The sequence below is a fragment of the Macaca thibetana genome, chromosome 14, assembly GCF_024542745.1.
Source record: "Macaca thibetana thibetana isolate TM-01 chromosome 14, ASM2454274v1, whole genome shotgun sequence".
NCBI lineage: Eukaryota > Metazoa > Chordata > Mammalia > Primates > Cercopithecidae > Macaca > Macaca thibetana.
In genome coordinates this window covers 46,268,012-46,294,678 of record NC_065591.1, presented here as the reverse complement: position 1 = coordinate 46,294,678, position 26,667 = coordinate 46,268,012, and the positions used below count along the sequence as shown (strand labels likewise).

General features: G+C 43.3%; 1 protein-coding gene across 2 annotated transcripts; it reads right to left on the bottom strand.

Annotated features, from left to right (window-relative positions):
• Window positions 1–489: 489 nt before the first annotated feature.
• Window positions 490–20,751, bottom strand: CSRP3 (cysteine and glycine rich protein 3). Of its 2 annotated transcripts, XM_050755484.1 has the most exons (6): window positions 20,634–20,750; window positions 10,678–10,817; window positions 6,551–6,719; window positions 4,334–4,466; window positions 3,069–3,162; window positions 490–831 (listed from the first exon to the last, which is right to left on the bottom strand). In XM_050755484.1, exons 2-6 carry the CDS (start codon window positions 10,787–10,789, stop codon window positions 755–757), a joined length of 585 nt encoding a protein of 194 aa, XP_050611441.1. In that variant the 5' UTR covers window positions 10,790–10,817; window positions 20,634–20,750; the 3' UTR covers window positions 490–754. The 2 variants fall into 2 exon arrangements, with proteins under 2 accessions (XP_050611441.1, XP_050611442.1); XM_050755485.1 differs by lacking the exon at window positions 6,551–6,719 and having other exon boundaries at window positions 20,634–20,751.
• Window positions 20,752–26,667: the final 5,916 nt, after the last annotated feature.

The following is a 26,667-nucleotide window of genomic DNA, read 5'->3' as shown; positions in this document are numbered from 1 at the left end:
AATTGGCTGCATTTCATTTGCGAGGCTGGCAATTTGACGTAGAAGTCTTAAGAAAATTGCTAAACCCCAGGGAATTGTCCTAGAATAAAAGAAAATCATCCTCATGTCATTTATAATACAGAGGCAAATGCCATGCTTTGTTGTCATTTCAGAGTTTTCACAAGATGTGTAACATTACAAAGCCCACGATAGGACAAAAGGATCAACTCTTCAGCAATTTTATTAGTTTTGATTTTCCTTTTAGATTTTGCTATCATGTTCTCTATTTTCTCCCAGACCCCCTGTTTTCTTCTCCATTAGCAGTAACTAGAAAGACACTTGGCTGACAGATTCTGAAAGACTGCTTTCCTTTGCCCATTGTTTCTTCCTTCTCACTCCTTTCTCAGTTGACATTCAAATTTATTACATTCTCTGCAGCTCGTTTTTTGAACTAGCTTTATGTTTTTTGAAAACTTCTATCTCAAATAAAATATCCAGAGCCATACAAGATAGCACTAAAACATTTATTTATTGCCTCTCCCATTCCAAGCATTATAAATAATAAAGCATTTGTTATAGATTAAACTTCACATAATTTTCTTCCAAAGTCCTCTTCTAACATTCAGTAAAGGCCATGATCACTTCTGAGGAGAAACAAATAATGTACAACTAATAATGTACAAGGAGAGGCTATTTGGGGAAAGGTATCCATCTGTGCAGGATTACTTGGCAAGTGTTTTAGGCTTGCAAAAAATCTGAGAAATGTCGCACCTCTTCATTCTTTCTTTTCCACTTGGTGTGTAAGGCCTCCAAACCCAATACCCGTGGGGCCAAAATTTTTGGCATAGCAAACTGTGAATGAAAAGAGGATAAAGGGAGAGACAATGCATTGGTTAGTGCCATTTTTTTCAGGGTCTTCTGTCTGGGCACAGTCCTCTAAGTATTAGAGACATCCTTTTGATAGATTTATGCATAAGTTGGCTGGGCGTGGTGGCTCACACCTGTAATCTCAGCTTTTTGGGAGGCCGAGGCAGGCAGATCACCTGAGGTCAGGAATTTGAGACCAGCCTGACCAACATACAGAAATCCTGTCTCTACTAAAAATACAGAAAATTAGCTGGGCATGGTGGCGTGTACTTGTGATCCCAGCTACTGGGGAGGCTGAGGCAGGAGAATCGCTTGAGCCCGGGAGGCTGAAGTTGCAGTGAGCCAAGATCTCACCACTGCACTCCAGCCTGGATGACAGAGCAAGACTCTGTCTCAAAAATAAAAATAATAATAAAAAAAGATGTATGCATGAGTTAACTTTTTAAAATAAATTGAACAATACTTATCTTAGATCTGTTAATAAAAATTGTTTACACTTCTTGCCACTTTACTAAATGTGTTTGCAGATATTTTCTCATTTGAGTCAGCAACCTCTGGATTGCCTGCCCAGCCTCGTCCCCTGTTGCCTCCCACCTCTGCCTCCTTTCCTACATTCCAGGCATGCAGAACCACTTGCAGTTCCTGAATGAACCATGATGTCCCAGCTTAAGTGTCTTTGTAATCAATGATCCCTCTTCCTGGAATGCCCCCTCCGAAACCCACATTCACCCATCAAGCCTCAGAGGAAGAGGAAGCAAGTCTTGTGAGAAGCTTTCTCCATTACCCCAAGCTGGTTCCTTTCCTCTTTTTAGGTGACTGCATTGTGAATGTTTCTCTACTATAGCTTTTTTTTTTTTTTCACTTTGAAATGCAATTATTCATTTACATGTTAATTTCACTACTGACTTCAGCAATATTTTAGGGTATTATGAGCAATGAAGGCTGAGGACCCCTATGTCTTCTACTGCCAGGAGACGGCAACCATCTGTCAGATAGTGGGCTAGTTCCCATCCTGTGTCATCACAGGAAAAGCTTTGGCAGCTGATATGGTTTGGCTGTGTCCCCACCCAAATCTTATGTTGAATTGTGGCTCCCATAATCTCCACATGTTGTGGGAGGGACCCAGTGGGAGATAATTGAATCATGGGGGCGTGTTGTTCTTGTGATAGTAAGTCTCAAGAGATCTGATGGTTTTATAAAGGGCAGTTCTCCTGCACTTACTCTCTTGCCTGCCGCTGTATAAGATGTGACTTTGCTCCTCCTTTGACTTCTGCCGTGATTGTGAGGCCTCCCCAGCCATGTGGAACTGTGAGTCCATTAAACCTCTTTTTCTTTATAAATTGCCCAGTCTTGAGTATGTCTTTATTAGCAGCATGAGAACAGACTAATACAGCAATCTACAGTTTTGACTTATAAAGTCTTCCCTCTTAACTCCCTTTCCACTGCTCCTCTCACTTCATTCCAACATACTCCTTTGGAGATTCTGGAGACACCATCATTAAGTGATGAAACTCCACTGAGCAACAGAATAGGCCTAGGCTCAGGGGTGGAGGACACCTTGCCTTGGCCCTAGTGCATCCCTTCCTTTGATAGTATCAAGAAGGAGCTAAGCCTCTCCTGTTGCTCCACAACACCAACAGATTATGGAGGCAGCGAGAGGCAGAGCCGCAAGGACCAGGAGGAAAACCAGATCTGTCCCTATGATCACTAAGTAATGTGCAACATCAACAACAGAACTGTTAGTGGGGTTAGGCAGGAGGGAGATAGATATGTCGTGATAAACTCCAGGGAGGCCAAACTGAGTTCACCCTCCTTCAGTCACCCCCTCTGCCACTCAGGTGAACAGAAAGATGGTGTTTCAGTTTTTGGAAGGGGGTGTGGTGTTAGTTGTCCTGGCCTGAGGCCTCTTCCAAGACCAGAAGCAGGGCACTGTTTCCTCCTCTTCCTCACTCCCCCAGGTGCCTAACTTCGCCAACCACTGAGCGTCTGAAAGCATCTGGTCTCTGCCAGGTTCTCCAATGGAGAGGACCAGAGCTGGGTCAGGTGGGAGATTCCCTCCCCTTAGATGGTTTTGCTCCCCATTCTGAGAACCCAACGCTGCCCAGGCTGAGCAGCCATACCTTCTGAAAGACACAGGAAGATCTCCAGGCGTGAAATAATTTCCCCTCCCAAAGGCCCTTTTAGGGAAAACATATTTCAAGAAAGTCTCCAGAATCACTCACCTTTGCAATAAAGTTCCCCATCTTTGTCAGTGACATTTGTGGACTCCAGACTCTTCCCACAGATGGCACAGCGGAAACAGGTCTTATGCCAAGGCTGAGGGGCACAGAAAAGTTGCATATTTAGTGAGGTAGGCAACACATTCTGTTTCCATTTCAAGTCCCTGACTAGCAGCATCCAGAGGAGTGACACATCTTAACCATTTGCTTACCTAATGGGCCCCCATAATTTCTCCAGGGGTTTGGAGAAAATGAGATGCTGTGGCCTTAGCCAGCACTTCTCAGAAGCCTGTAAATGGATTTGTCATGGTGATTTGCATATGTTTTCCTTCAGAATAGACTAAACAGAAAAGGGCTTCCTCAGGCCAAAAAGATCCAAGGAACGGAACTGGTCAGAGAAGGACTTGGGCGGGGGCACTCGGTGATGTTTATGTTGGATATAAAGTTAAAGAAGGAAAAAAATAAATCAGGCAATTGTCCAGGGAATTCAACCTTGTTTTAACCCTCTGGTTTAATTCCTCTGTGTAATTCTGATGGCAGAGTTGCATAATTTAGATGTTCTAGATCTCCATCCTCCTGCACATCTGCATGTCTACCAGGTACAGCCCAGGGCTTCTCCTATGTCTTCAAATGGCCAGTCTTAGGGTGGAGCCTCCCCTTGTGTTTGAAGTTAGATGCTCTCCACGGCCCTTCCTCCCACCATGTGGTATAAACAGAATTTTTCTCTTTCCTTGGGTCTGACTCCTTTGGTGAGTACCCAGGCTTTGGGCCTGAAACTGGAACTTGCAGAGCACGTATGCATGAGTGTCTCAGACATCTGATGACTTTCCTGAGAGCCAGGAGGTTTGTAAGTGAGGATGCTTCTCACTGCTGTGAGGTGTCTGCTATATCCATTGGTTGTGATGGCAGCAACAGGTTGAGTTAGGCAGTGGTGGGTGGGTCTGGGGATGACATCTTTTGCGGGGATTATTGACACTGGAGGGTAGGGGGGCTTTTGCTTTGTATCCCAGAACTTTCAGTTGGGTGCCTTCCATCTAGTAGAATAATGCTTGCTACATCAAACTGTACCAGTTCCAGCTTTCAAGGGGCAATGCTAGATGACAGACAGCCCCAGCCAGGGAAAGTGGCTGAGGATGAGTGGTTTGTAAAGTGGTTATGGGAGCTAGAGAGAATGACAGCTGCTTGCAGTTCCCAAGTTTTCTCTCATTCCTCCTGAATGGCCTGGTGGAGATAAGCAAATTCTGTCTGGCTCGTACAGAAGCTCTTACCTTGCCACCTCCCATAACCTTCTCAGCAGCATAGACTGACTTGCCACATCGAGGGCACTTCTCGGATTCTCCAAACTTCGCAGTGAACTTGGAAGGGTTGCTGGTGGTAGCTGAGCGTGCCGGCTTTGGGGACCTGTTGGAAATAGACAAATGTAATGTAGATTTCCCTTGGCAAACAGTACAAGAGCTGTGTGGCCTGGAGTAAGTGACCTCACTTCTCTGTGCCTTGGACTCTTCATCTGGAAAATGGGGATAATTGTGGTGTCTTCCTCACAGCGTTGTTGAGACGGTTAAATGAGGTGACATGCGTAAAGCACTTTGAACAGTGCTGGCCTGGCATGCAGTAAGGGCTAATAAATGTTAGCTAAGGCCGGGCACGGTGGCTCACACCTGTAATCCCAGCACTTTGGGAGGCCGAGGGGGACAGATCACGAGGTCAGGAGATTGAGACCATCCTGGCTAACATGTTGAAACCCCATCTCTACTAAAAACACGAAAAGTTAGCCGGGCGTGGTGGTGGGCACCTGTAGTCCCAGCTACTCAGGAGGCTGGGGCAGGAGAATGGCGTGAACCCAGGAGGTGGAGCTTGCAGTGAGCCAAGATCACGCCACTGCACTGCAGCCTCGGTGACAGAGCGAGACTCCGTCTCAAAAAAAAAAAAAGTTAGCTAAAATGGGTTTAGAGCTTAGAGCTTTCCTTTTTGTTGTAAAGCACTTGGCAAATGTCCTAGTTATGTTAGCTTGTGTTATTGTTGTTGTTGTGTTGTTATTACTACTATGCTTATGTTTTTCTGGACCATTTGCAAGGCCACTTGCTTCCTTTCTAAAGAGAGTTGTGAAAATTACAGAGGAAGACAGGATCTTGACAGTGGGTGCTAATCAGTTCCTGATGAACCACAGTCCATGAGCTGATGCACTCCTTAACATAAGCGAGGCTGTCGTCCTGCCTCCAAGGGTCACCTGTCCCAGGAGAACAATGTCCAAAATAGAGGCCTAATAATAGCCTCTCATGTGTTCGTATCTTTTGGTGTTTGCTTGTATATTATATCAATTGAGCTGTACCACAACCCTATAAAGTAGGCAGGGTTGGTTGGAGGAGAGTGAGGATCAGAGGGTGACTGCCCAAGGCCAGGCAGCTCATGACTGATGGAACTAGCAGGAAATCCTAGGTCTTCAGACCTTGTTACTCTTTGCGCAGCATCACTAGGAAGCCCTAATATTGAAAAGTGAACTTCAGTTAAGGCGAGGCAGAGAATGCAGTTGGTATCATATTTTCTTCCTTAACAAGAGTCTCCATTTGAGATTGAGTAATAAGAAAAATTAACAAAAGAAGCCTTCTCTCTAAGATGACTAATCACACATCTCTCCACTTTTCCAGGCCCTCCTGTGGCTTCCTGTCTTTTGAAGGGATCAGCTGATTCCTCAGACGGCCTAAGTGCTCTCTGGGGGAGGCCCTCCATGGGACACTTCCTTGGTTGGGCTGGGCCTTTCTGGTCAATCCCAGTGCAGAGCAGAGCCTGGAGGTCAGCTGGCCAGACGGTATTGTCAGCCCAGTGGCCATCAAAATTTCCTCAATTCTGGGCTGGAGGTCAGTGTGATTATCAAGAAAGTGGACCCAGGGGACCAGACCGGTGGATGGAGGTGACCAGAGTGATGCCCCAGCTTCCCTAGGATAATGTGGTGGGAACTCTAGCACTGTACTGGCAACAGGCAGCCAGGGAACCAATCATGATTGATTGTTTACTCTGAGGCACAGCCCATCCCTGCAGACACACTCCTCCTGCCATGTGGGCATTTGTCATCTTACAATCCAAGAGAAGAAATCTTTTCGTGACAGGCACACAAAGAATGGCCATTGCTTCCCTGCCATATTTCTGTGATTTACACAGAAACTCTCAAAGGGGAAGAAAGGAGACTCCATGCAGTTTTGCAAAGGTCAAACAATGGAACATCTGTACATCCTGGGTTTTCTCTTGACATGCAAACCAAGAGCCATGGTGTAAAAGTAATTGCCCTTTAGAAAGGCAGATAATTTAAAGAGAATCTTTGGAGAGATGACACATTGTTCGAACTTGGTCAGACTGAGTATTCCTATTGTTGGCAAGTCAACAATAGAGTCCATTCTCCCACTTCCAGAAAACGTTGCTATGGGAACGAAATGAACTGTCCTGATAATTGGAGACTTTAACAGGCAAGGGGGAGCAGGGCAGTAACTCACTGTTGGAACTGCAGGCCGAGATGCTCGCCCGTGTCCGTGCTGAGACAGCCAGCGCCTTGTCCATACCCGATCCCTTTGGGACCATATCTGCGCCCATAGCACACTTTACAGTAGATCTCCGACTCATGAGCCGCGACTGTCGTGCTGTCAAGAGCCTTCCTGCAGGCCACTGCCAGGAAAAGGAAGGGTCATGGGATTGGAGTTGAAATCCTTCTCCCCTTCCTTGCACTCCCAATGCCATGCTCGGGGCCACAGACCCAGCACGAGGGGCCCCTGAGCCAAGAATACAATGTTGATTCCGACTGGAGCATCTGTCCTGAGTTGTACACTCCAAGACAGTCCCAATCTCACAGATGACGAAATTGGGTTCAATGGTTCCCAGCTGGAAAAGGGTGGAAGCTAGCATTAGAACGAGATATATAGTCTCAGACCTGCTAAGGACTGCATCCCTGAACCTTCCTAAATGACATCAGGGAAGTGTGTGTGTGTGTGTGTTGGCAGTGGGTGGGTTAAGGTAGGAGAGAAACTTATTTTTTTCTTAATCATAAAAGAGTCGGGATTGAGCATTTTCTATACTTACCATGGCCTTTGAAGGACACTGTGATATTCAAGCAGACAATTGCCATTGAGGCTAATTTTGGTCAAATTCTGGAAGCAGAGGAGGTGGGGAAGGGGATAGACTTGCCTTGTTAACTCCTTAGGCTTCTATTGGCTCAAGCTCCTGGTTATTGTATGTTACCTAATGTAAAGTATCCTCAAATATAAGGCAATCACGCCCTCATTTTTCCAAAGAGAGGATTTATAGAAAGATTTATTTTGCAAATTTAAAAAGAAACTTTTAAAAATATAAATAAAAATGTCAAATATCTACTTATAATTTTAATTTAGTAATATAAATCAACAATATATTGATATGGAAAGGTTACTTTTTTCTAATCTCACATAAATTTGGGGAATAATTGTCTTCAGTTCTGTCTTTGCATTTTCAACATCAGCATCTCCCTCACCACCAGAATCATTTCTGGGGGCAGCTGGCCCAGCTTTTCTGAGCAGCTCACCTTCACTTCTGTCCGTACATTTTAAGAGGCAGCCCTGTTTTATACCTGAGTAGGAGGTTGTCGCCTAGAAATTGCATCTCAACAAGAAGGACCTATTAGCATAGCATTAGGGCAGATTTTTAAAAAGATATAGGATTTCCACCATGTAATGACTTGCTGTATTGCTTTGCAACAATGATTCTTAAAGGTTGTTTATAGTGATGCTCAGTGCTTATAATAGTGAGATAATATCCCAGGAATAATAATATGCAGCATTAAATGTATTTGCCTTTAGAAAAAAAAACCAGTTCCATCAAATGATCCCTATAAGCAATCCAGCATTGAATGAGGTTATTTCAGGCTAATATCCCTTCTTCAAATGATATTTTCTTTTAAAAAAAATAAAGTAATTGAATATGGGAGTGGAGGAAGAAGATAAGGTTGTAGATGAGGTAGGATTAGCCAGGGGCTGATGAGTGTGGGGCAAGGGAGTTTATTCTGGTACTTTATTAGACTATTCTGTCAACATTGTAAGTGTTAAAAAATCTGTACCAAAAAAAGTTTAAATCAGCAAATAAAATAATTGGAAGAATGTCTTACAGCAGGAGAGACTTTATAAGGCTTTAAACACAAGGCATATCTTTTTTATGAAGATGAATTTGGGGGAGAATGTCTTATATTGAGACATAGAAGGCATATACTTGTCTCTACCCTTCTTGTTACTGTCAGTTACCATCCTCCACAATAACTGCTTACATATTTGCTGATGGTCTAGACTCTGAGTTCCTTGAGGGCAAGCCTGTTTTGTCTTAATATTCCCAGAATTTAGCACAAGGTCTGGGCCAGAGTTAGTCCTCTGTAAACATTTATTGAGTACATGAATGAATGAATAAATGAATGCATGTGTCAGTGTAAATCAGTGAGTTGTTCACAATTATACAATAGTAAGTTACAGAGCCACAGCTTACCTCAGCTCTTTTGACTCCTAGTCCAGTGCTCATTCCCATCACTCCAAGACTGCCTATACCCTACCGTGCCCTGGCCAATTCTGTAGCCACTCCCTGGCTTCTGATGAGCTTTTGTGAACAGACAAAGGAGAACCGTGCTATCCAATGCTGTGGCCACAGCCACATGCTGTGCTATAAGCACAAAATGCACATCAGATTTCGAACACTTAGTACAAATGCAAAAATCATGTAAAATATCCCACTGATCATTTGTGTATTGAAGTATACATTGAAAGTGCAATGTTTTGGATATATTGAGTTAAATAAAATGTTTTAAGCTTAATTTCGTCTGTTTATTTGTACTATTTTTAAACTATGGTTACTAGAACATTGAAATTTACATATGTTGCTTGCACTATATTTATTTCTTTTGGACAGCAAACTCACTTTCTAGATTTCATAATTAGTCTAGAGATTTAATTGTGAAGATTTATCTAGAAGTCAGGGGAACACTGGCCTGGGCACAATGTAAGGTAGACCCTGCGTCTCTGAACACCATTTCCAGCAGCTGCAGAGTTGCCTGCAGACAGGCGATTATCTTGTGGTAATAAAATAGAAAAGTGTGCTCCTCTCTGGGGCTCTTCTATCCATCATTCCTGAACTGTATGCTGCTCCAATCCTCATCCCATCAACGAGCTCTCAGGAAATATGAAAGGGTTAAAAGGGATGTACCAAAACAATGCTCAAATCTCTTCTACTATGACTCCTTTGAATAAAGCATCTTCCTGCTACCTGGGAAAGACAAGACACCCCCGACTATGGAAAGCTTCCCTACAATTTCCTGTTCCCACTCAGTTACCAAAGTTGATCAAAGGAGAATACAGGCCTAGAAGGCTGGATTTCCAGATCAAGACCCCCCAGTTTTCTCCTTGTAACAACCTGTGCAGTAGGTATAATCATCTTTGCTTTACAAATGGAGAAATTGAGGCTCACCATGGTGAAATGACCTGCCCAAAATCTCAGTGAGTACGTGGCAGAGCCCAGACTCAAACCTGAGTCCCTTTTACTCTAATTCTAGAATTCTTTCTAATATTCCGAATCCTATTTTTTAAAGAATGCTAGCTCTCTTCGGACAAAAGCTCCAACAGATGGAGTCCAGCCCTTGGAGTTCTTTTCAATTGCATGGATGCCTTGCAGCTACCGGGCTGAAGCTTGGGGGTGCTGGTGTGGCAGTGGGGACTATTTGGGGAGGGGGCTTGGCAAATATCCAGCAGAGCTAGCCCTTAAGCCAGACCTCCTGGAGGGAAGCAGAGAAGGTAAGTGGCCATTTCAAAACCAAGGCCAATTTTGTCCCAAACAGGACTAGGTGCCAGGAAACAGTGTAGAATGCAGTCACGTCAAAGAGCACTGGACGTGGAGTCTAAAGGCAGAGGTGCATGTATAAGGCTCTACCGCAGATGCATATGACCTGGGCTTAGATGTGAGAAATGACTTGTGCAAAGTCACATGAGTCAGGCCAGACTCCCAGAGGACCACAAGGTCTCAAGGTTCTCCCCATTTTTGACATTTGTAAGTCAGTTGTCTAGCGGGTAATGGTCAGGATTCTTTTCATGTAGTTACTGGTGCCCAGGCCCTGAAATGCTTCCCTCTCTGACTCTTACATACAGAGTTGGCATGTGTTGCCCCCCTGCCTGACATAGGTTCTCTCTCAGGCAAGACCAGTCACAGCCGGCTTCAGTCACAGCTGACCAGAAGGGGCAACATAGACAGCCAAATCCATCCTGGCTCTAGATAAGTGCTGACTTCCTTTCTCTGCCAAGTCACATGTTGTCAATGTCGCCATGGGGTCAAAGTTTTCCCTACAGAGAGCAGTGACAGGCTAGTTTGTTCTGACTTTGGGCTACGGGAAAATGAATGGCCTCTGAGCTGGGCAAGTAGTCGAAGCAAGGGTGTTCAGGAGAGCACCATCTTTTCTTGGTGGGGCCCAAGAGTTAAATTTCTAACCAGTTCCAAGGTGATGCTGATGCTGCTGGTCCCGGGACCACACTGTGAGAACTACAGACATACAGTGTTTGTGATTCAGTGTGAACTTTGTGATGCTGTCCGGATGCTGAGGGGCCCCCAGGGTGTCCACCCAACTCACTGCAGTGGAAACACGTCTTGTGGAAACTCCTTCCATTGCACTGGATTTCTTCTGCATGGTAGACAGTCTTTTCACAGGCTCCACATTTTGCGCCTCCGCCCCAGTTTGGCATCTTGAAGACTATCTGGTCAAGGTCAAGTCTAAGGGGACATAAAGCAAACACCCTACATTGAAGTGGTCCCAGGAGTGAACCAATCTCTAATAGTGCAGTGGTCTGAAGACCAGGATCCAGCCCAATTTTTTTTTTTAGTGTTTCATTTATTCATTCATTTAGCAAACAGCTACTGTGTACTAGTCATTCAATAAGCTCAGACACTTAAATGGCTTTGGGTAATCACTTTACTACTTGGGAACTCAGTTTCTTCTCCTGTTACATTTCAATAGCATCTATTCCTATGTATTTCACAGGGCTCTTGGAAGGAATGAATAGGCTGATTTCATGCACATAAAAGTATGTACAAATACTGGTTTTTTTTTCATCTCAAGTTTAAAAAATTATCCCATCAGAACTGGGAATCATCTATGAAGATGGTATTTTCTTGTCTAGCTAAGAGCTTTTCAAATCACCTTAGACCTTGCTAAATACGGATTCTGGTTTGGTAGATCTGGGGAGAGGCAGGAAATTCTGCATTTCTAACAGACTCCAGGCAATATTCATGCTGCTGGCAGTGGACTACATTTTGGGTGTCAAATTCTTAGCTTATCTTGCTGAGAGAAAAGTATATTAATAATATATAAAACCTCCTATTCAGAGTTATTCCTCATATCCATACATTCCTTTTAAATAATATAATCGCCTAGGCTCGCAGTGCCTCACGCCTATAATCCCAGCACTTTGGGAGACCAAGGCAGGTGGATCACGTAAGGTCAGGCGTTCGAGACCAGCCTCAACATGGAGAAACCCCGTCTCTACTAAAAATACAAAATTAGCCAGGCGTGGTGGTGCATGCCTGTAATCCCAGCTACTCGGAGGCTGAGGCAGGAGAATTGCTTGAACCTGGGAGGCAGAGGTTGCAGTCAGCCAAGATGGCGCATTGCACTCCAGCCTGGGCAACAAGAGTGAAACTCTGTCTCAAAAAAAAAAAAAAAAAAAGAATATAATTGCCCAGGGTATAAGATATATTGGCACTACACTAGGTCAGTAGTTGGAAACCTGCTTTCTGCTTTCAAGGGTACCCTCCACCTGCTGAGCATATCAGGATGAACTATATAGCTTAACTTTATACCTGTTTTCTCACCTATACAGTTATTCCTTTCCTTGCTGCTTCAGTGTCCTTTAGAAAATCAAATGACATGATGTGCAGGAAGGTCCCACAGAGTTCACAGTGCTCAACAGGAGCAAGACCATGGTGCTGACCTGTCCTCTTGCATTCTTGGAGACATTCAGCTATAAGGAGCTGCTGATAGCCACAGCCGCAGGACTGTCATTGTCTCCTCACCGCAGAATTACATTGAAGAGATATTAACCAAAGAAAACTATTTAAAAAAATAATTGTCCTCTGTATTTTTAGTAGAGATGGGGTTTCGCCATGTTGGCCAGGCTGGTCTCAAACTCGTGACCTCAAGTAATCCACCCGCCTCGGCCTTCCAAAGGGCTGGAATTATAGGCGTGAGCCACCGTGCCCAGCCTAAACAAAAATTTTTAGCCAGGTGTGCTGGTGTGCACCTGTAATCCCAGCTGCTCGAGAGGCTGAGGCAAGAGAATCGCTTGAACCCAGGAGGTGGAGGTTGCAGGGAGCCGAGATTGTGCCACTGCACTCCAGCCTGGGCAACAGAGCGAGACTCCATCTCAAAAAATAAATAAATAAAATAGTAATAATAATTGTCCTCATCTGCATATGTTATTAGTATGAATCCAAGTTTTCAGTTTCCTCAAAGCAGAACTAAAATAAGTCATTGATGTTAAATGAAATTTCTGAAATTCAGCTGCCCAGGGGAGCTGAATTTTCACTGGAATCCTCTGGTTTCTAAGAAGCCTGGTGTGTCAAGTCACGGAGCACTATCCAGCTATTCTGAGTGGCTACTTCTGACCTTCACTTTCCCTTCTGGGAAGCCAGTCACCTTCTTATAATAGTTGGCGATTAACACTAAGCCCTCCTGGGTCAACTGGTCCGGATTGTATCTCACAGTCTCATAACAAAGGCAGTTTTTTGCTAAGAAACAGAAAGTAAATAGCAAACAGACCGCTGAACCTGATACTAGGTCTAGAAGGAATGCTTCTGTCTAAATATTCCCCCAAAGAGCTTTTCCTGCTTAGAAAAACTGTGAGGTTAGCCAGGAACATCCTATCCTTCCTCTCACAGAAGTAGGATCTTCTGCTAATTCAGTAAAATTTTAGAAAAGAACTTTAAAAAAGGAAACATTGTGCTGGGCATGGTGGCTCACGCTTATAATCCCAGGACTTTGGGAGGCCAAGGCAGGAGGATCACTAGCCCAGGAGTTTGAGACCAGCCTGAGCAACATAGTGAGGCCCCTGTCTCTACTCCCCCAAAAATTTACCCTGGTGTGGTGGCATGGTCCTATAATCAATCCTAGCTACTCAGGAGGTTGAGGCAGGAGAATTGCTTGAGCGCAGGAGTTCCAGCCTTCAGCGAGCTATGATCACACCACTCTACTTCAGCCTAAGTGACAGAGTGAGGCCCTGCCTCTAAAATAAATAAATAAGAATTTCTTTAAAAATGGAAGCATGTAGTTTTTCTGTTTCTATAGTTCAGGTTGTTTAGGAAACTAGAAAGAGTAATGGATTTTGAGTTGAAAGGTTTAGAATTAAAACTCACGTTCATTCGTTCATTCATTCATTCATTCACCCTGCATTTACTACCTGCCTATCATGTGTCAAGCACTGCACTAGGTACTCAGTGACAAAAGGGGGAAAACTTATAAAAATGAGTAGTTTGTGACCCCTGGCATTGAGAAGCCCATGTTGTGTGTGAAAAATAGACAAGATTCAGAATGCTGTGTACCAGAGAAGAGTCTTGTGAGACATGCTACAGAAACTCAAATGACGGAGTGGCTCCCCACATTTAGACTGGGGATGAAGGCAGTGAACTGTTGGAGGGTCACAGAAGAGATCACATTCAAATGGGGTTTTGAAGGGTGAATAGGAGTTCACCAGATACAGAAAAGTGGGAAGGAATAATGCTAATGAAATCATGCAGGAAAAAGAGCAAGCAGAAAAGCATAGAGGTCTAAATAGCCTCTAAAAGAGCCCAGATTTGTTTATTTCGGACTCCATTTAAACTATAGACTTTCAGGGCTGGAATAGATTGTTAAGATTGCCAGACCCTCTCATTTATAACCAAAGTGTATTTCAAAAGTAAGCATTTAGGGATATTTTTCTTAGCCAACTTCTTTTTATACAATCCATTCTTCTCTAATTAAAGGTGATACATTTTCTAGAAAAGAATAGACTCACATAATTTTGCTCATGTTCATTTTGATCCTGAGTTTCAGCATGATATAAAATAGAGGAGAAATGTAATAAATTTCCTCCAGGAATATGGCAGTGACACTTGTAAAATTAATGATATAGAAATTTTCAATGAAAACAACCTGAGGTCAAATTTCTCATTTCAGATTTGCAGTGGAGATTTCATTGGCATGTCTTGCAAGTTAATAGGAGACAGAGATACCTCTTGGGGGATAAAAATACATATATATCTGGGCATGCGCGCGTGGGTGTGTGTGTATTCATTGCCTTGGCATACTTTTCAAAATGAGAATAAGATTACAGATAATACCTCCTTCACAAACTAATGTATCCTAGCACTGGTTGTGTTTAAGTGATCATAAATATCTGACATACATGTATCATCAGGACTTGAAATTTAAAATAGAAATCTGTAAGTATTCTATTAATGATGCTCAGTTCCATTTCTGAAGATGGGAATGTAACCATGGAGGCTAAACAGAAGATGTCTCACAGGTCAAAAAGCAGAGGATATTTTAAAGCATCCTGAATCCAGGCCAGGCGCGGTGGCTCGCGTCTGTAATCCCAGGACTTTGGGAGGCTGAAGCGGGTGGATCACAAGGTCAAGAGATCTAGAACATCTTGGCCAACATGGTGAAACCCCATCTCTACTAAAAATACAAAAATCAGCTGGGCGTGGGGGCACGCACCTGTAGTCCCAGCTACTCGGGAGGCTGAGGCAGGAGAATCACTTGAACCCGGGAGGTGGAAGTTGCAGTGAGCTGAGATTGTGCCACTGCACTCCAGCCTGGTGACAGAGTGAGACTCCGTCTAAAAAAAAAAAAAAAAAAAAAAAAAAAAAAAAAAAAAAAAAAAAAAGCATTCCAGAGACATGGATTCTAATCTCGACCTTGAACTCAGGTAAAAAATGTTGATAATAGTGTCTCCTGGACAGGACAATTGTGAAGGTCATGGGCATATGATGGAATTTAAAGCAGTACTGAGAAGTTATTTTTGCCCACTTCGCTTTAGGTTACTCAAATGGCACCGATGTGCTAATTAAGGCGCTGCGATCTGAAATCCCAGTTAGGTCCTGGCTTATGAACATAACCTTTTCAGCTTCCCACATTGCTTTGGAATTCTTGTGTCCCAACACTGCCCTAGACAGTCCCAGAATGCGAGTTTACCCTGGCCAGGTACCAAGGGATGGGCCATTTGTTTACCAGCGTTGCCTGGTACTGGCAAGGGTCATTGAAGGTGGGATACCAATTATAGGCTTGCCCGTCACTCAGCCGTGTTTGTCACCTGGGTCACAATCTCCATCACGCCACCTGGCACGACTCTCCAGGCCAGTCCCTGAGATGACTATGTTGTCACTGACAAATTGTGGGTCAAGATTGAAATGGGGGACAGTCTGGAATTTGCAAGGATGAGAGAGAATGGACAGCCCTGTGACATCAACTTGGAAGAGGCTGGACTCCAGATTTGGATACTCAGATCCCAGTGAGAGATTACCTTGTGCCCACTTTTAAACTAAGGTTTAACCAATACCATACGAGAGATTTTACTAGGAATATGCTTCAGTGGGGCAGTGGGAGAAGCACTGGATCAGGTGCCAGAGGCTGGAGTTCTAGTTCCATTTTGCCTCTTCGAAGCTGTGTGATCTGGGAAAAACCATTCAATCTCTCTGAACTTCAGTGTCCTCACTAGAATGGGGACAATAGTCCTTTTTATTTCACTATTGCTGGGAGGACCGTATTAGTTCAAGTACTGTCAAATCATTCTGTAAATTGTAGAGTAATATAAAATGTAAGAGTCAATTAGGTTCTGCCACAACCTTAAGTTGTCATTCATCAATCTGAAATTTCAAAAGAATAACTGAGCTGTGTATCTTGGGCACATTATTCCTAATCCAACTATTTCTCCCTTCCTCCCCACCTTCTTCCCTCCCTCCGTCCCCCCCTCTCTTCTTTTCTTCCTTCCTTCCTTCATTCCTTCCTTCCCTCCTTTTTCCCTTCCCTCCCTCCCTTCCTCTCTCCCTCTCTTTCTCTCCCTCTTTTCCTCTTTCTTTCTCCCTTCCTTCCTTCCTTCTTTCCTTCCTTCCTTCCTTCCTTCCTTTCTTTCTCCCTTTCTCTCTCTCTCTCTCTCTCTCTCTTTCTTCTTTCACTACCAATTGCAAAACTGAACAATGATGAGTTAGGGCAAAAGTGGTGGGTACATAAAATGAGCACCCAGGAGGGAACTTTAGGCCATGACTTTGGGCAGAGACCTCAAGCCACAGTGCCACAATGCCACCATTTTCAGCTCAGTGCTGGCTCAGTTGGTCATCCTACTAGAGGCTTGATTTCATGCAGTGAGTTAAATTGTCTACACTTGCTGAAGCAAAGATTTTGGATCATAGGAACACATATATGGAATCTAAGTAATATTAATAGTCATTTCTAACTGTGTTATTGAATCTAACATGCCTGAAGCACTGCCCTTGGGTATCGTTTAATCTTCACAACAACCTTCAAGGTAGGTACTATTATAACATTTACTTTACAGATGAGGAAATGGAGGCTTTGGGAAATTACATTAGTTCAAGTTCTTGGGACTGATATGTGTCACATGAGTAGATTGGAACTTACGTTTCTCTGACTCCAAAACCGTGTTCTTACATTAATATTAGTTACCATTTATCATTTACTATTTGTCAGTTGCTTTACATATATTATATTTTAATACTTACAACAGCTGCCCAGAGCAAATTTTATTTCCATTTTTGTGGATAAGAGAACTGAACAGAGAGCTTAAGTAGCTTTTCTAAGATCACACAGCTAGTAACTAGAAGAGCTGCCATTCAACTCCCAGTTAAGCTGGTTCTGTATCTCATGCTCCTGTTTATAACACTGGAGAGAGGACAAGGGTCAGCACTCCACTACCCAGACTTCCCAGCTGATGGGAATTGAGATGTGATGGATCCATTGTCTCTCCATGGGACACGGAGGATACTCAAGGGTGGGACTAACAGGGAAACTGAATTCATTCACTGGAATCAATGACTTTCTGAGTTACGGCTGTTCAACATGGAAAGGGCTTCCTTGGAACTGGAGAGTTCTCCCATGCTATCGATTTTCAGCACAGGTGGGGACGGACATCCAAGTGGCTGCTATACAGTAAAGCCCCTTCAAGGGTCCTTCAAGCCCTGAGACAGATTTAAGGATCTGAAAAGTGACTGAAACCTCACCTTGCAGAAAAGCTGCCCAATGGGGTACCCTCTCAAACCCTCTCCTTTATTCACTCTTAATTTGGGTAAGAAAGATGACATAGCCATAGTGAAATAGCATGGGCCTTGGAAGAACCAAGCTTAAATTCAGAAACACTAACTGTTGAACGTTGGGCAAGTTGGTCAAATTCTCTGACCCAGTGTCCTCAACGCATGTCCTCATGTAAAGACAATATGAGAAAGCTTGTCTGGGAAGGTTGTTTTCAGGTTAAAGAAGATAATAATGGCTGAGACACTATATAGAATTACTTAATACCTAGTAGGAATTGAATAATTGTAGTTACTTGCATCATGACTGTTATTGTTGTTATTACTCTATCTCCAGTTTTCAAGTCCGTTCTGTTAGAATAAACAACTCACTCCCTGCTTGTTCTCCATGGCTCTTCTGGTTCAGACTGTGAATCAGGTTTGTTTTTCAGCCTTCGGAGTGTGCCATGACCCGGGACAGGTGTGCCCAGTTCAGGGTGAGAGTCGGCCGGCCCCCTTGCATTGTTGGATTGGGTTGGAGGCAGCATGCCCAGCCAGGAGCCCTGTGGCCCAGGGAAGCTCATGCCCTTCAGTTCTCGGTGTAGGACATTCAAGGTCAGTGGCTGCTTCCTCCTGAGCTTCTGAACCCAGATATATGACGTCCTCCAGCCAGAGGCCCTTTTACAGAGCCCAGGAAGCACAGGTTGCTCATTGCCAGCATGGAAATAAATCCGACTGTTGGCTCTCACCCCCTTTTAAACTCAGCCATGGTAGACACACATTAAATGAAGGCTGTAGAACATGGGCATCTTACACCTTTTCTGAAATTACATCTGAAGTGTGGCCAACTTTTACTCCCCAAAACTCACTCTTTGTCCTATTTTGACCTCCACAATTTATTTTTAAAGATCACATCATATCCCAGTTTACCTCCTGGCTCTGCCGCTTTCTCGGCCATGTGATGCTGGGCAATTCCTACGCTTTCTTGAACTTTAGTTTCTTCCTCTGAAAAATGAGTTTTGCAGAACTTTTTGTGACCCCTAAGTAAGGCAGTACTTGTTCCACACCTGCCCAGGGCCAGAAGCAACCATCAGCTCATGATCAACCCTTTCCCACCGTAAAGCTCAGAAAAGGCTCCATCCTCCATGCCCTTCAAGATCATTACTGTCTCCCTTCCTGCCATTCTTCACTGGGATGAATAACTGCAGTTTTTCACATTTGCAGGCATCACATTTCTCTTTGACTATGAAGCCCAGCCCTCTGTACAGTATTTATTCACAGATATCTGAACAGCACACTTGTAACTGGAAATCTGCCTGCCTCGGGACTTATATTTCCTGTGTATTATATTCCTAGCTCTGGGTCTTTCCTCTTGTAAAACAAATTAATTATCTTCTAACTCCTGGTCAGCTTCTTACCCACTCTGACCTCTGGACTTTTATCAGCACGCTTGTACTTAGCAGGAAACCCTCCCAAAACCCATTGGGTTTGGCTGTATGCCTTTTCTCAACGGCCTCACGTAATTGTACGGTTATATTAAACTTCACAAAAGTGCTCTCCTGTACTTTATCTCATTCAATTCTTACACATTCCTTTGATAGAGATAGCCTATCCTTAATTTTATTGTTCAGAAAATGGAAACTCAGAGAAGTTAAGTGATATTCAGAGCTATAATTTGAACTGGCTCTATAACCAATTATCTTTATTTTCTTCTTGAAGTTCCCAGGATTTCTGAGTTTGTATTCTATCAAGATTCTGTCTCCAGTTCCTCCAAGGGGATTTTGGCTATTTGACGGCTGAATGCTGCTGCGGCTCCCTCTTCCTTCCCTCCTCTCTTTCTCCCTTCCGCCCTCCCTCCTTCTCTCTTTCCTTCCCTCCTTCTCTCCTTCCCTCCCTCTCTTCCTTGCCCCCTGCCCTGTGTCTCTTCTGTCTGATGGATGACATATGTGTCTGGGCTGCAGAGCACCTGTCTGCCTGAACCCCAGGGACTCAGCTACCTCCTGCCCAATAGCCTGGGCTCATTGCCACCGACCACAAACGACCAAGTTGTTCAGAAAGGGACCAAAGCCAAGTTAGAAGACGCCCTCACATTTTCTGGGTTGTAAAGCAGTTCTACATGCATTGTGATGAATTGGATGTACCCAGCATTGAGATTCAATCCCAGATATAAACTGAGGACACAGGCCATCCCCAATTCCCCACTCTTCTTGCTGTTTATGTTCACCCTTCCCTGCATAGAGCTGCCTCTACCTCCCTCCAGCCCTGACATAGGAGATGATCCATACATGCTTATTGAATTACATTGAGTTGTATAGCAGAGACAAGGTTCCTCAGACCAGTAACTCAAGTCCCCCTTCTTGGAGGAGTCAGCACCTTGGTTAAGGAACAGGGCAGAAGTTAGAGGCAGCAGCTTGGATCTTTCAGCAGCATTTCCACTCAGACCATTGCTTAATACCACTTCTTATTCTCAGTCACACCTATGTCTGTCATTCACTGGGATATTTTAAAAAGTCCTTGACTAAAACCTAGAGGAAACAATGGGAATCCTGACCACTGGCTGAACTGTCCCTCCCATTTAATAGAGCTTTTAATATATTTCAACATAGCAATGTCTTTTTGGGGTCCAGTTTTGATTAATTTCAAATGATTAAAAGCAAATTTGTTGCTGAACATCTTTGGGATACAAAAATCGATTTTAAATCAACAAGCCCAAAATCTCAGTCATTCACCATGACCTTTTGAATAACACAATTCCAGCTAATTTGAGCATGGGAAAGCTGTCTGATATATTGCATCTAGTACAATCGCTTATCGCTTTGTATCTGTGTAGTACTTTACAGTTAGGAAAAACGTCGCCAATTTATATTGATCCTTGCAGAAGGGGAGACCAAGCCCCGGAGGGCAGGAACCTTCTCAAAGTCTGTCATCCACGAATTATGTGGTGGTTGTAGGACTAGAAGGTCAGCAGACTTTGCATTATTTCCTCCCGCTTTCCAGTTGTTTCAACAACGACGACAGGAAACGTAATTCCACCACATAAGTAATTTTATAATGAGAATAACCCCTTACTCATTTATCTGCCTGTGAGGTCCCTTAAGCCCCCCAAATATTAGCCATCCTTGCAGGAATTTTTTACTACCTGCTAGGTCCACACCAGAGTCAAGCACAACTTGAATCTCCTTGCACAGAACCAGACAGGGTGCTGGCGCTTGAGGTGTGAGATGTGCCCTTACTCTATAGGACCCTTTGCAGTCCAAACCAGCCACAGAACCAACCCACCTCCAGCCCGAATGTCTATCTTGCTCCACTCACCTGCCTGTGTAGTTTCCGTTCAGCTCAACTGAGTCTGAGGGGCTCTTGTCCTCTTTAAATATATGAAGGCTGTCACCAGCCTTGGCCTGCTGGGGGAAGGGCAGGAGGGAGGCCGAGGGAGAGGGTGAATGAGACGTGAGTAGCACAACTGCTATCAGAGGCTGAAAATAGCCTGTGACCAAAGCCCTGAGTTTTGTCTCCCCCAACCCCCCAGCCAGCTGTGAGCCTCTTGGAGAACCATATCACTTGGGTTCTATTTTCACTGCCAATTGCTTATGGCACCAAGGGATCAATTTATGAAGTGTGTCATTTCTGATCAAGTGGTTGGAACAGGAACAAGAGCTAGGGGTTTAACACTGAAAATCATTTCTCCAGGCCCCCACCCCACTGACCTTCCTGGAAATCAATGCAAGGTACCTCCAAATGAGTCATGTGCCATATCTGGGAGCCTCTGGAACTCAGAGCCCCAGGTCACCACACTCGTGAAGAGAACTCAGAGCTAAAAATAAGGGTGATGGGTGTCTGAAACGATACTTAGATAATCTCTTCAAAGAAGCTTGGGGAAAAAAAGGTTGGCACATCACTTGGAACCTGTCGCTCCATCTATCCTAGGAAACGAAATTTTCTCTAAAAAGTTTTGAGTTACTTTGTTATTGTCTTTTTCTGTTTAAGAATGTGACACAGCAGTGCATATTTATCATCATCACATTATATTTATAACGTCTCGACATGTCTCTGTAGACCCATATTTTCTTTGGAGGTCTAATTTCTCTTTGCCTGGAATTCATACAGTTTAGATTTGATCAAGCACCAGGGACTGATATAAATTATAGCATTGAAAAGCTGACAAGAGGTTCAGAGATGTGAAGACCAATTCTTCATGTTATAGATGAGGAAACTGAGGCACCGAGCACCTTTCACTCGTGTTGACCCGGATGTTGAGGTAAGGTGCATGTAGAACCCAACCTGGAGGTTTATGATCCAGCCCTCACACCCAATATTAGCCCTTCAGTTACCTGCTCACAAAGCAATTGGTTGAATGACAGAATATTTCACTGTCAAGAAGGTTGTGGCAATTTCACAAAGACAGCTGTGGTATAGGCTCCTATGAGATATCCTCGGTCTGTGTTTTCACTGAATGGCATCTTCATCATAGAGACGAGGCAATCATGAGGATCTTAGAAAGTTAAAGCTACAAAGGACTTTAGAAATCGTCTAGGATAGTGGCTTTTATTTGTTTGTTTGTTTCTTTGTTTAGAGAAAGGATCTCGTTCTGCCACCTAAGCTAGAGTGCAGTGGCATGATCACAGCTCACTGCAGCCTCCACATCCTGGGCTCAAGCAATCCTCCCATCTCAGCCTCCCAAGTAGTTGGGACTACAGTCACACACTAGCACTCCTGGGTAATTTTTTTGTAGGGATGTGGTTTCACCATTTTGCCCAGGCTGGTCTCGAACTTTGGGTTCAAGTGATCTGCCTACGTCTCAACGTGCTGAGATTACAGGCTTGAGCCACTGTACCTGGCCAACCAATAGTAGCTTTAAAATTTTTTTTGTGTGCGTGTTTGCATTAGAATACTTTTTTCTGTAGATAATCTTAAGAGGAACATCAGTATATAAAGCAGATAAAAGAGGAGCTTCCACTCGTAAGTGGGAGTTGAATAATGAGAACACATGGACACAGAGAGGGGAACATCACACTCCAGGGCCTGTTGTGGGGTGGGGGATGGGTGAGGGGAGGGAACTTACAGGATGGATCAATCGGTGCAGAAACCACCATGGCACACGTATACTTATGTAACAAACCTGCACACTCTGCATACGTATCCCATTTTATTGTTTTAGAAGAAAAAAAGGAAAAAATAAAGTTATAATTAAGCATTAAAAAATAAAAGGAGCTTCCTTGCTTGAAATGAATGGTGCACTTTCACCATCATGCCTTGCCCTCTTTGCACACTCTGAACTTGCCTTTACACACCTGCCCACAACATGATGTGTAGTTTTAGTTTTGGATTGAAATTAGTTTTGTTCATTATGGATTAGTACTTACTTAAACCGAATGATAAACTTTAGTGCTTTCTTCACTCAGTTACTGTTTTCTTGTTTGTTTGTTCATTTGGTTTTGCTTTTTGAGATGAGAGTTTCACTCTTGTTACCTAGGCTGGAGTGCAGGGGCACGATCTCAGCTCACTGCAACCTCTGCCTCCGGGGTTCAAGTGATTCTCCTGCCTCGGCCTCCCAAGTAGCTGGAGTTACAGGCACCCACCACCATGCCTGGCTAATTTTTGTATTTTTAGTAGAAATGGGGTTTCACCATGTTGGCCAGGCTGATCTCGAACTCCTGACCTCAGGTGATCCAACCGCCTCAGCCTCCCAATTACTATTATTTACTTTTTGTATCTTACATTTTTAATTCTGTGTGTGTGCATGTGTGTGTGAGGTAAATCATTCTCGATGAATTCACTGAGAAAGTCTGCCGTAAACTTACTGAATTATCACATAATGCAACAAATGCCATTGACAGGCTGGTTTAAACAACAGAAACTTATTTTTGCACAATTCCAGAGTCTGGAAGTTCAAGACCAAGGTGTTGGCAGGGTTGGTTTCTTCTGAATGTAGAAGGCTGTTTTCTCCCTGTATCTGCACGTGGTCTGCCTTGTGTATCTGTGTCCTAATTTCCTCTTCTTAGAAGGACACCAGTCATATTGGATTAGGACCCACCCATATGATTTCATTTTAACTTAATTACCTCTTTAAGAACCCTACCTCCAAATACCGTCCCGTTCTGAGCTACAGGGAGTTAGGACTTCAACATATGAATGTTGGAGGGACACAATTCCGCCCCTCATAGTCTTCATTTTGCTTTCACTTGAATGCTAGTTTGGTTAAATTTGGGAATCTCTATTCAAAATAATTTTCAGTCAGACTTTTGAAAAAATTCTTCAATTATTTTTAGTAACGTACACGACAGTTCTGGTGCCAGTCATATTCATGTTCCTTTATTGACTTGTTTCCTGTAGAAACGTTTAGGATCTTCTCTTGAATTTTATGACAATTTTCTGTGTTAGGGCCTTTTAAATTTTATTTTGCTTGAAATTTAGTGGATGAGTTCAACTTGAAAACTCACTTTTCTTAGCTTTAGGAAATTTCCTTTTATTATTTCTCTCATTAATCCCTCCCTCTATTTAATCTGTTTCCTCTTGCTGAAACTCTCATTAGAAGTTAGAATTTCTTTGTCCTTTTATGTTTATTCAAGGAGAATTCCTTAGCTCAATCTTACATGGAACTAATTTGCATTTCCTCTTCTTACAAGGACACCAGTCATATTGGATTAGGCCCGACCCATATGATTTCATTGTAACTTAATTACCTCTTTAAGAATCCTACCTCCAAATACAGTCCCGTTTTGAGCTACTCAGCTCATCTACTGATTTTAAAATAATTACATTTATAATTTTTAAGGTACCTAATTTTTTCATGTAGCCCATCCTTGCTTTATAAATGACATATCATCTTGTATCTCTCTGAGGATATTCATTATACTAACTTGGGGGAAGTCTTCTTTGTTTGCTCTACTCTACCAATTCTGTTTTCTTGGATATTTGTTCGTTTTTGTGTTGAGTTTGGTGTTTCACCTTCTTAGTGCTGGTTTTTCAACTATATTTAGGATTTTTGGTTATATGTTTACTATGTCATTTGGGACTTTCTGTTTTCCTTTTGGTGGATACCACCTCTGATTAAAGGAGCTTTCCCGCAGGGACTGTGGGGCAGGGATGGAGCCTGCTACCAGGTGTGTGCAGTGGCGGTGTGTCTCCTGTGCGGGCTCTTCCACTCCCTGTGGAAGTCACTGGTTCTGTGGGAAGTTCCCTGGAATTTCTGGCCCCTTAGTCTGGAGCCACACTGGAAAGTGAGGAAAGCTCCTAGCCCTGGACCCATCTTCTTATCCATCAACTTTGTGATAGCCCAGGGTGCCTCCCACTCTGCACATCCTCTGATTCCAAGTTTGGGATGTCCCAGGACAGCTCCTGCCTGGCCGCACGCTGCTACACTGCCTGTGGCCAGGCCTCTCGCTGTTAATCCACAGCTTTCTGCTTTCTCTCTGGAATTCTTCGAAGTTCCTCACTTGTTAATGGACACTTCTTTTCATGGTGTTGTTTTCAGTCTTCTCTCTGATTTATTTTCTTTTAAATCACTTTCTGGAGTTCTCGGGTCTGTTGGCATTCTCCAGCACTGTGCTGTCCAACACAGTAGCCATAACCGCACGTGGCTATTTAAGTTGAAATTATTTAAGATAAGTAGAGTGTAAAAGTCAGTTTCTCAGTCACAGAAGCCACATTCCAAATGCTTAAGAGCCACATGTGACTAGTGCCTCCACAGTGAACAGCATAGCTATAGAATCCTTCCACTGCTTGCAGAAAGGCCTCTTGGACAGCACTGCTCTAGATCTTCTGCATCTGAAAAGTGAAGAAATTCCTAAATCCCTTTTGAGATGCTATAAGGAATAGATGACAGTAAGCCCGTGTTGGGCACACAGCAGGGTGCTCAATCAGTACCAGCTGAACGCCCACTCAATGGTAAGTGAATTGGTGGTGCTGGGACTAGACCCTGCTGTTTCTGCCTCATTGTTCCCAGAATTACCATAAACGAGTGAACCATTGAGAAACAGAGGGCATGAAGGAGACCAGGCAAAAGCGCGAAGCAGGACAGTGAGCGTGACCTGAAAACACATGCCTTAAAACACTACCTTTATACCCCAAATCAGAAAAAGAGAGCTCATTTAGAAACAGTGATTTATTTAATCATCACAAAAACTTTGTCAGGAAGGCATTATTATTCTTCCCATGGTATGAATGAAGAGTGAAATAAATGCAGTCCACGAAAAATGAGCTAAATCTCTCAGGCCACATAGTTAGGTCAACTGGAAGTTCATGGCTATGTTAGGACTAGAATCCACTGCTTCCCCATTCGTATTCCCTAAGATAACTAAAAATTAGTAAGTCATGGGGAAACACACATCACAAAGGTGACGAGGAAATACAAACCCAAATCTAACCCAAAACACTTCCACAATGTGGTTCCAAAATTTGTTTGATCATGGTCCCCTCATAAAAAATTTTTGAGCAATACACACATGCACAAACATACACACAGGTTTCTATAAAACATATTCACAATGATGCACTAAAAAGATAATAAATAGAATACGAGTCTCAATCTTCTGGCTCATACTCTAGCATTATTTCACATGTTTCCTAGGGGGCTCCCCACCTCCTACTCTCAGAACCACTGATCTAAACCATGCCACATAAAAGAGGGAACATTTTGTAAGAGGGACCTGCAGGCTTGGGAATCTTAGCTTCCATCTGCTCATCTAAACCACTCTGAAAAGAAACGTAATTGGACCATAATGTATTCAATGTCAGCCACATTCTTAGAGTAACTAGGACTTTTCACTATTTCTATGCACCAGTGGTCTGATATTTGTCATTGGCTCTTACTTCAAAAAGAGAATTAACTCTAACCTACCATTCAGAGGTTGCTCCTGACCACGCATTCCATCTGTGAAAGGCATGGAAATGGGCAAAGCAACATATAAGTGCATCAAGATGGTTCTTTTTTTCCAAGAAATAAAAACAAATGTCATCTTTACTGAAATGAAGTGAGACTTGATGAAACAAATGGCTCATTTATTTACATCATCCAGATTTTTAAAAACTGGCCTCCTTGTTTTCATGGCCATTCACTGCTTGCTGTGATAACAGTGTTTTCAGCTTAAAAGCACTATGATGTGTTTGATTCTCTTTTGGGTGCAATTTCTCTCCTCTCTGTCCCTTTATCTCTGTTTCTGCCTCTCTCCCAATCAAAGGGAAGATACAGGTGTTATTATCCCCTTTTTATAGATGAAGAACTCTGTTTGAGAAGTTAGGTTACACAGCTAGTATATGGTAAAGTCAAACCTTGAACCCAGATTCTCTGTTCCAGAGTCAATGCTCTGACGGAAATTTTAACTAGTGGAATTGCTCTAGTCAGAATTTG

Bases quoted from the DNA above. Each gene is read 5' to 3' on its own strand.
- CSRP3 (XM_050755484.1), bottom strand. From the start codon at position 10,789: ATGCCAAACTGGGGCGGAGGCGCAAAATGTGGAGCCTGTGAAAAGACT. The intron at 4,467-6,550 runs GTGAGTTACTGC...TATTTCCAACAG, and splicing joins CTCGGCCTGCAGTTCCAACA to GTCCCCAAAGCCGGCACGCT. The intron at 832-3,068 runs GTGAGTGATTCT...TTTCATTCACAG, and splicing joins TGGGGAACTTTATTGCAAAG to TTTGCTATGCCAAAAATTTT.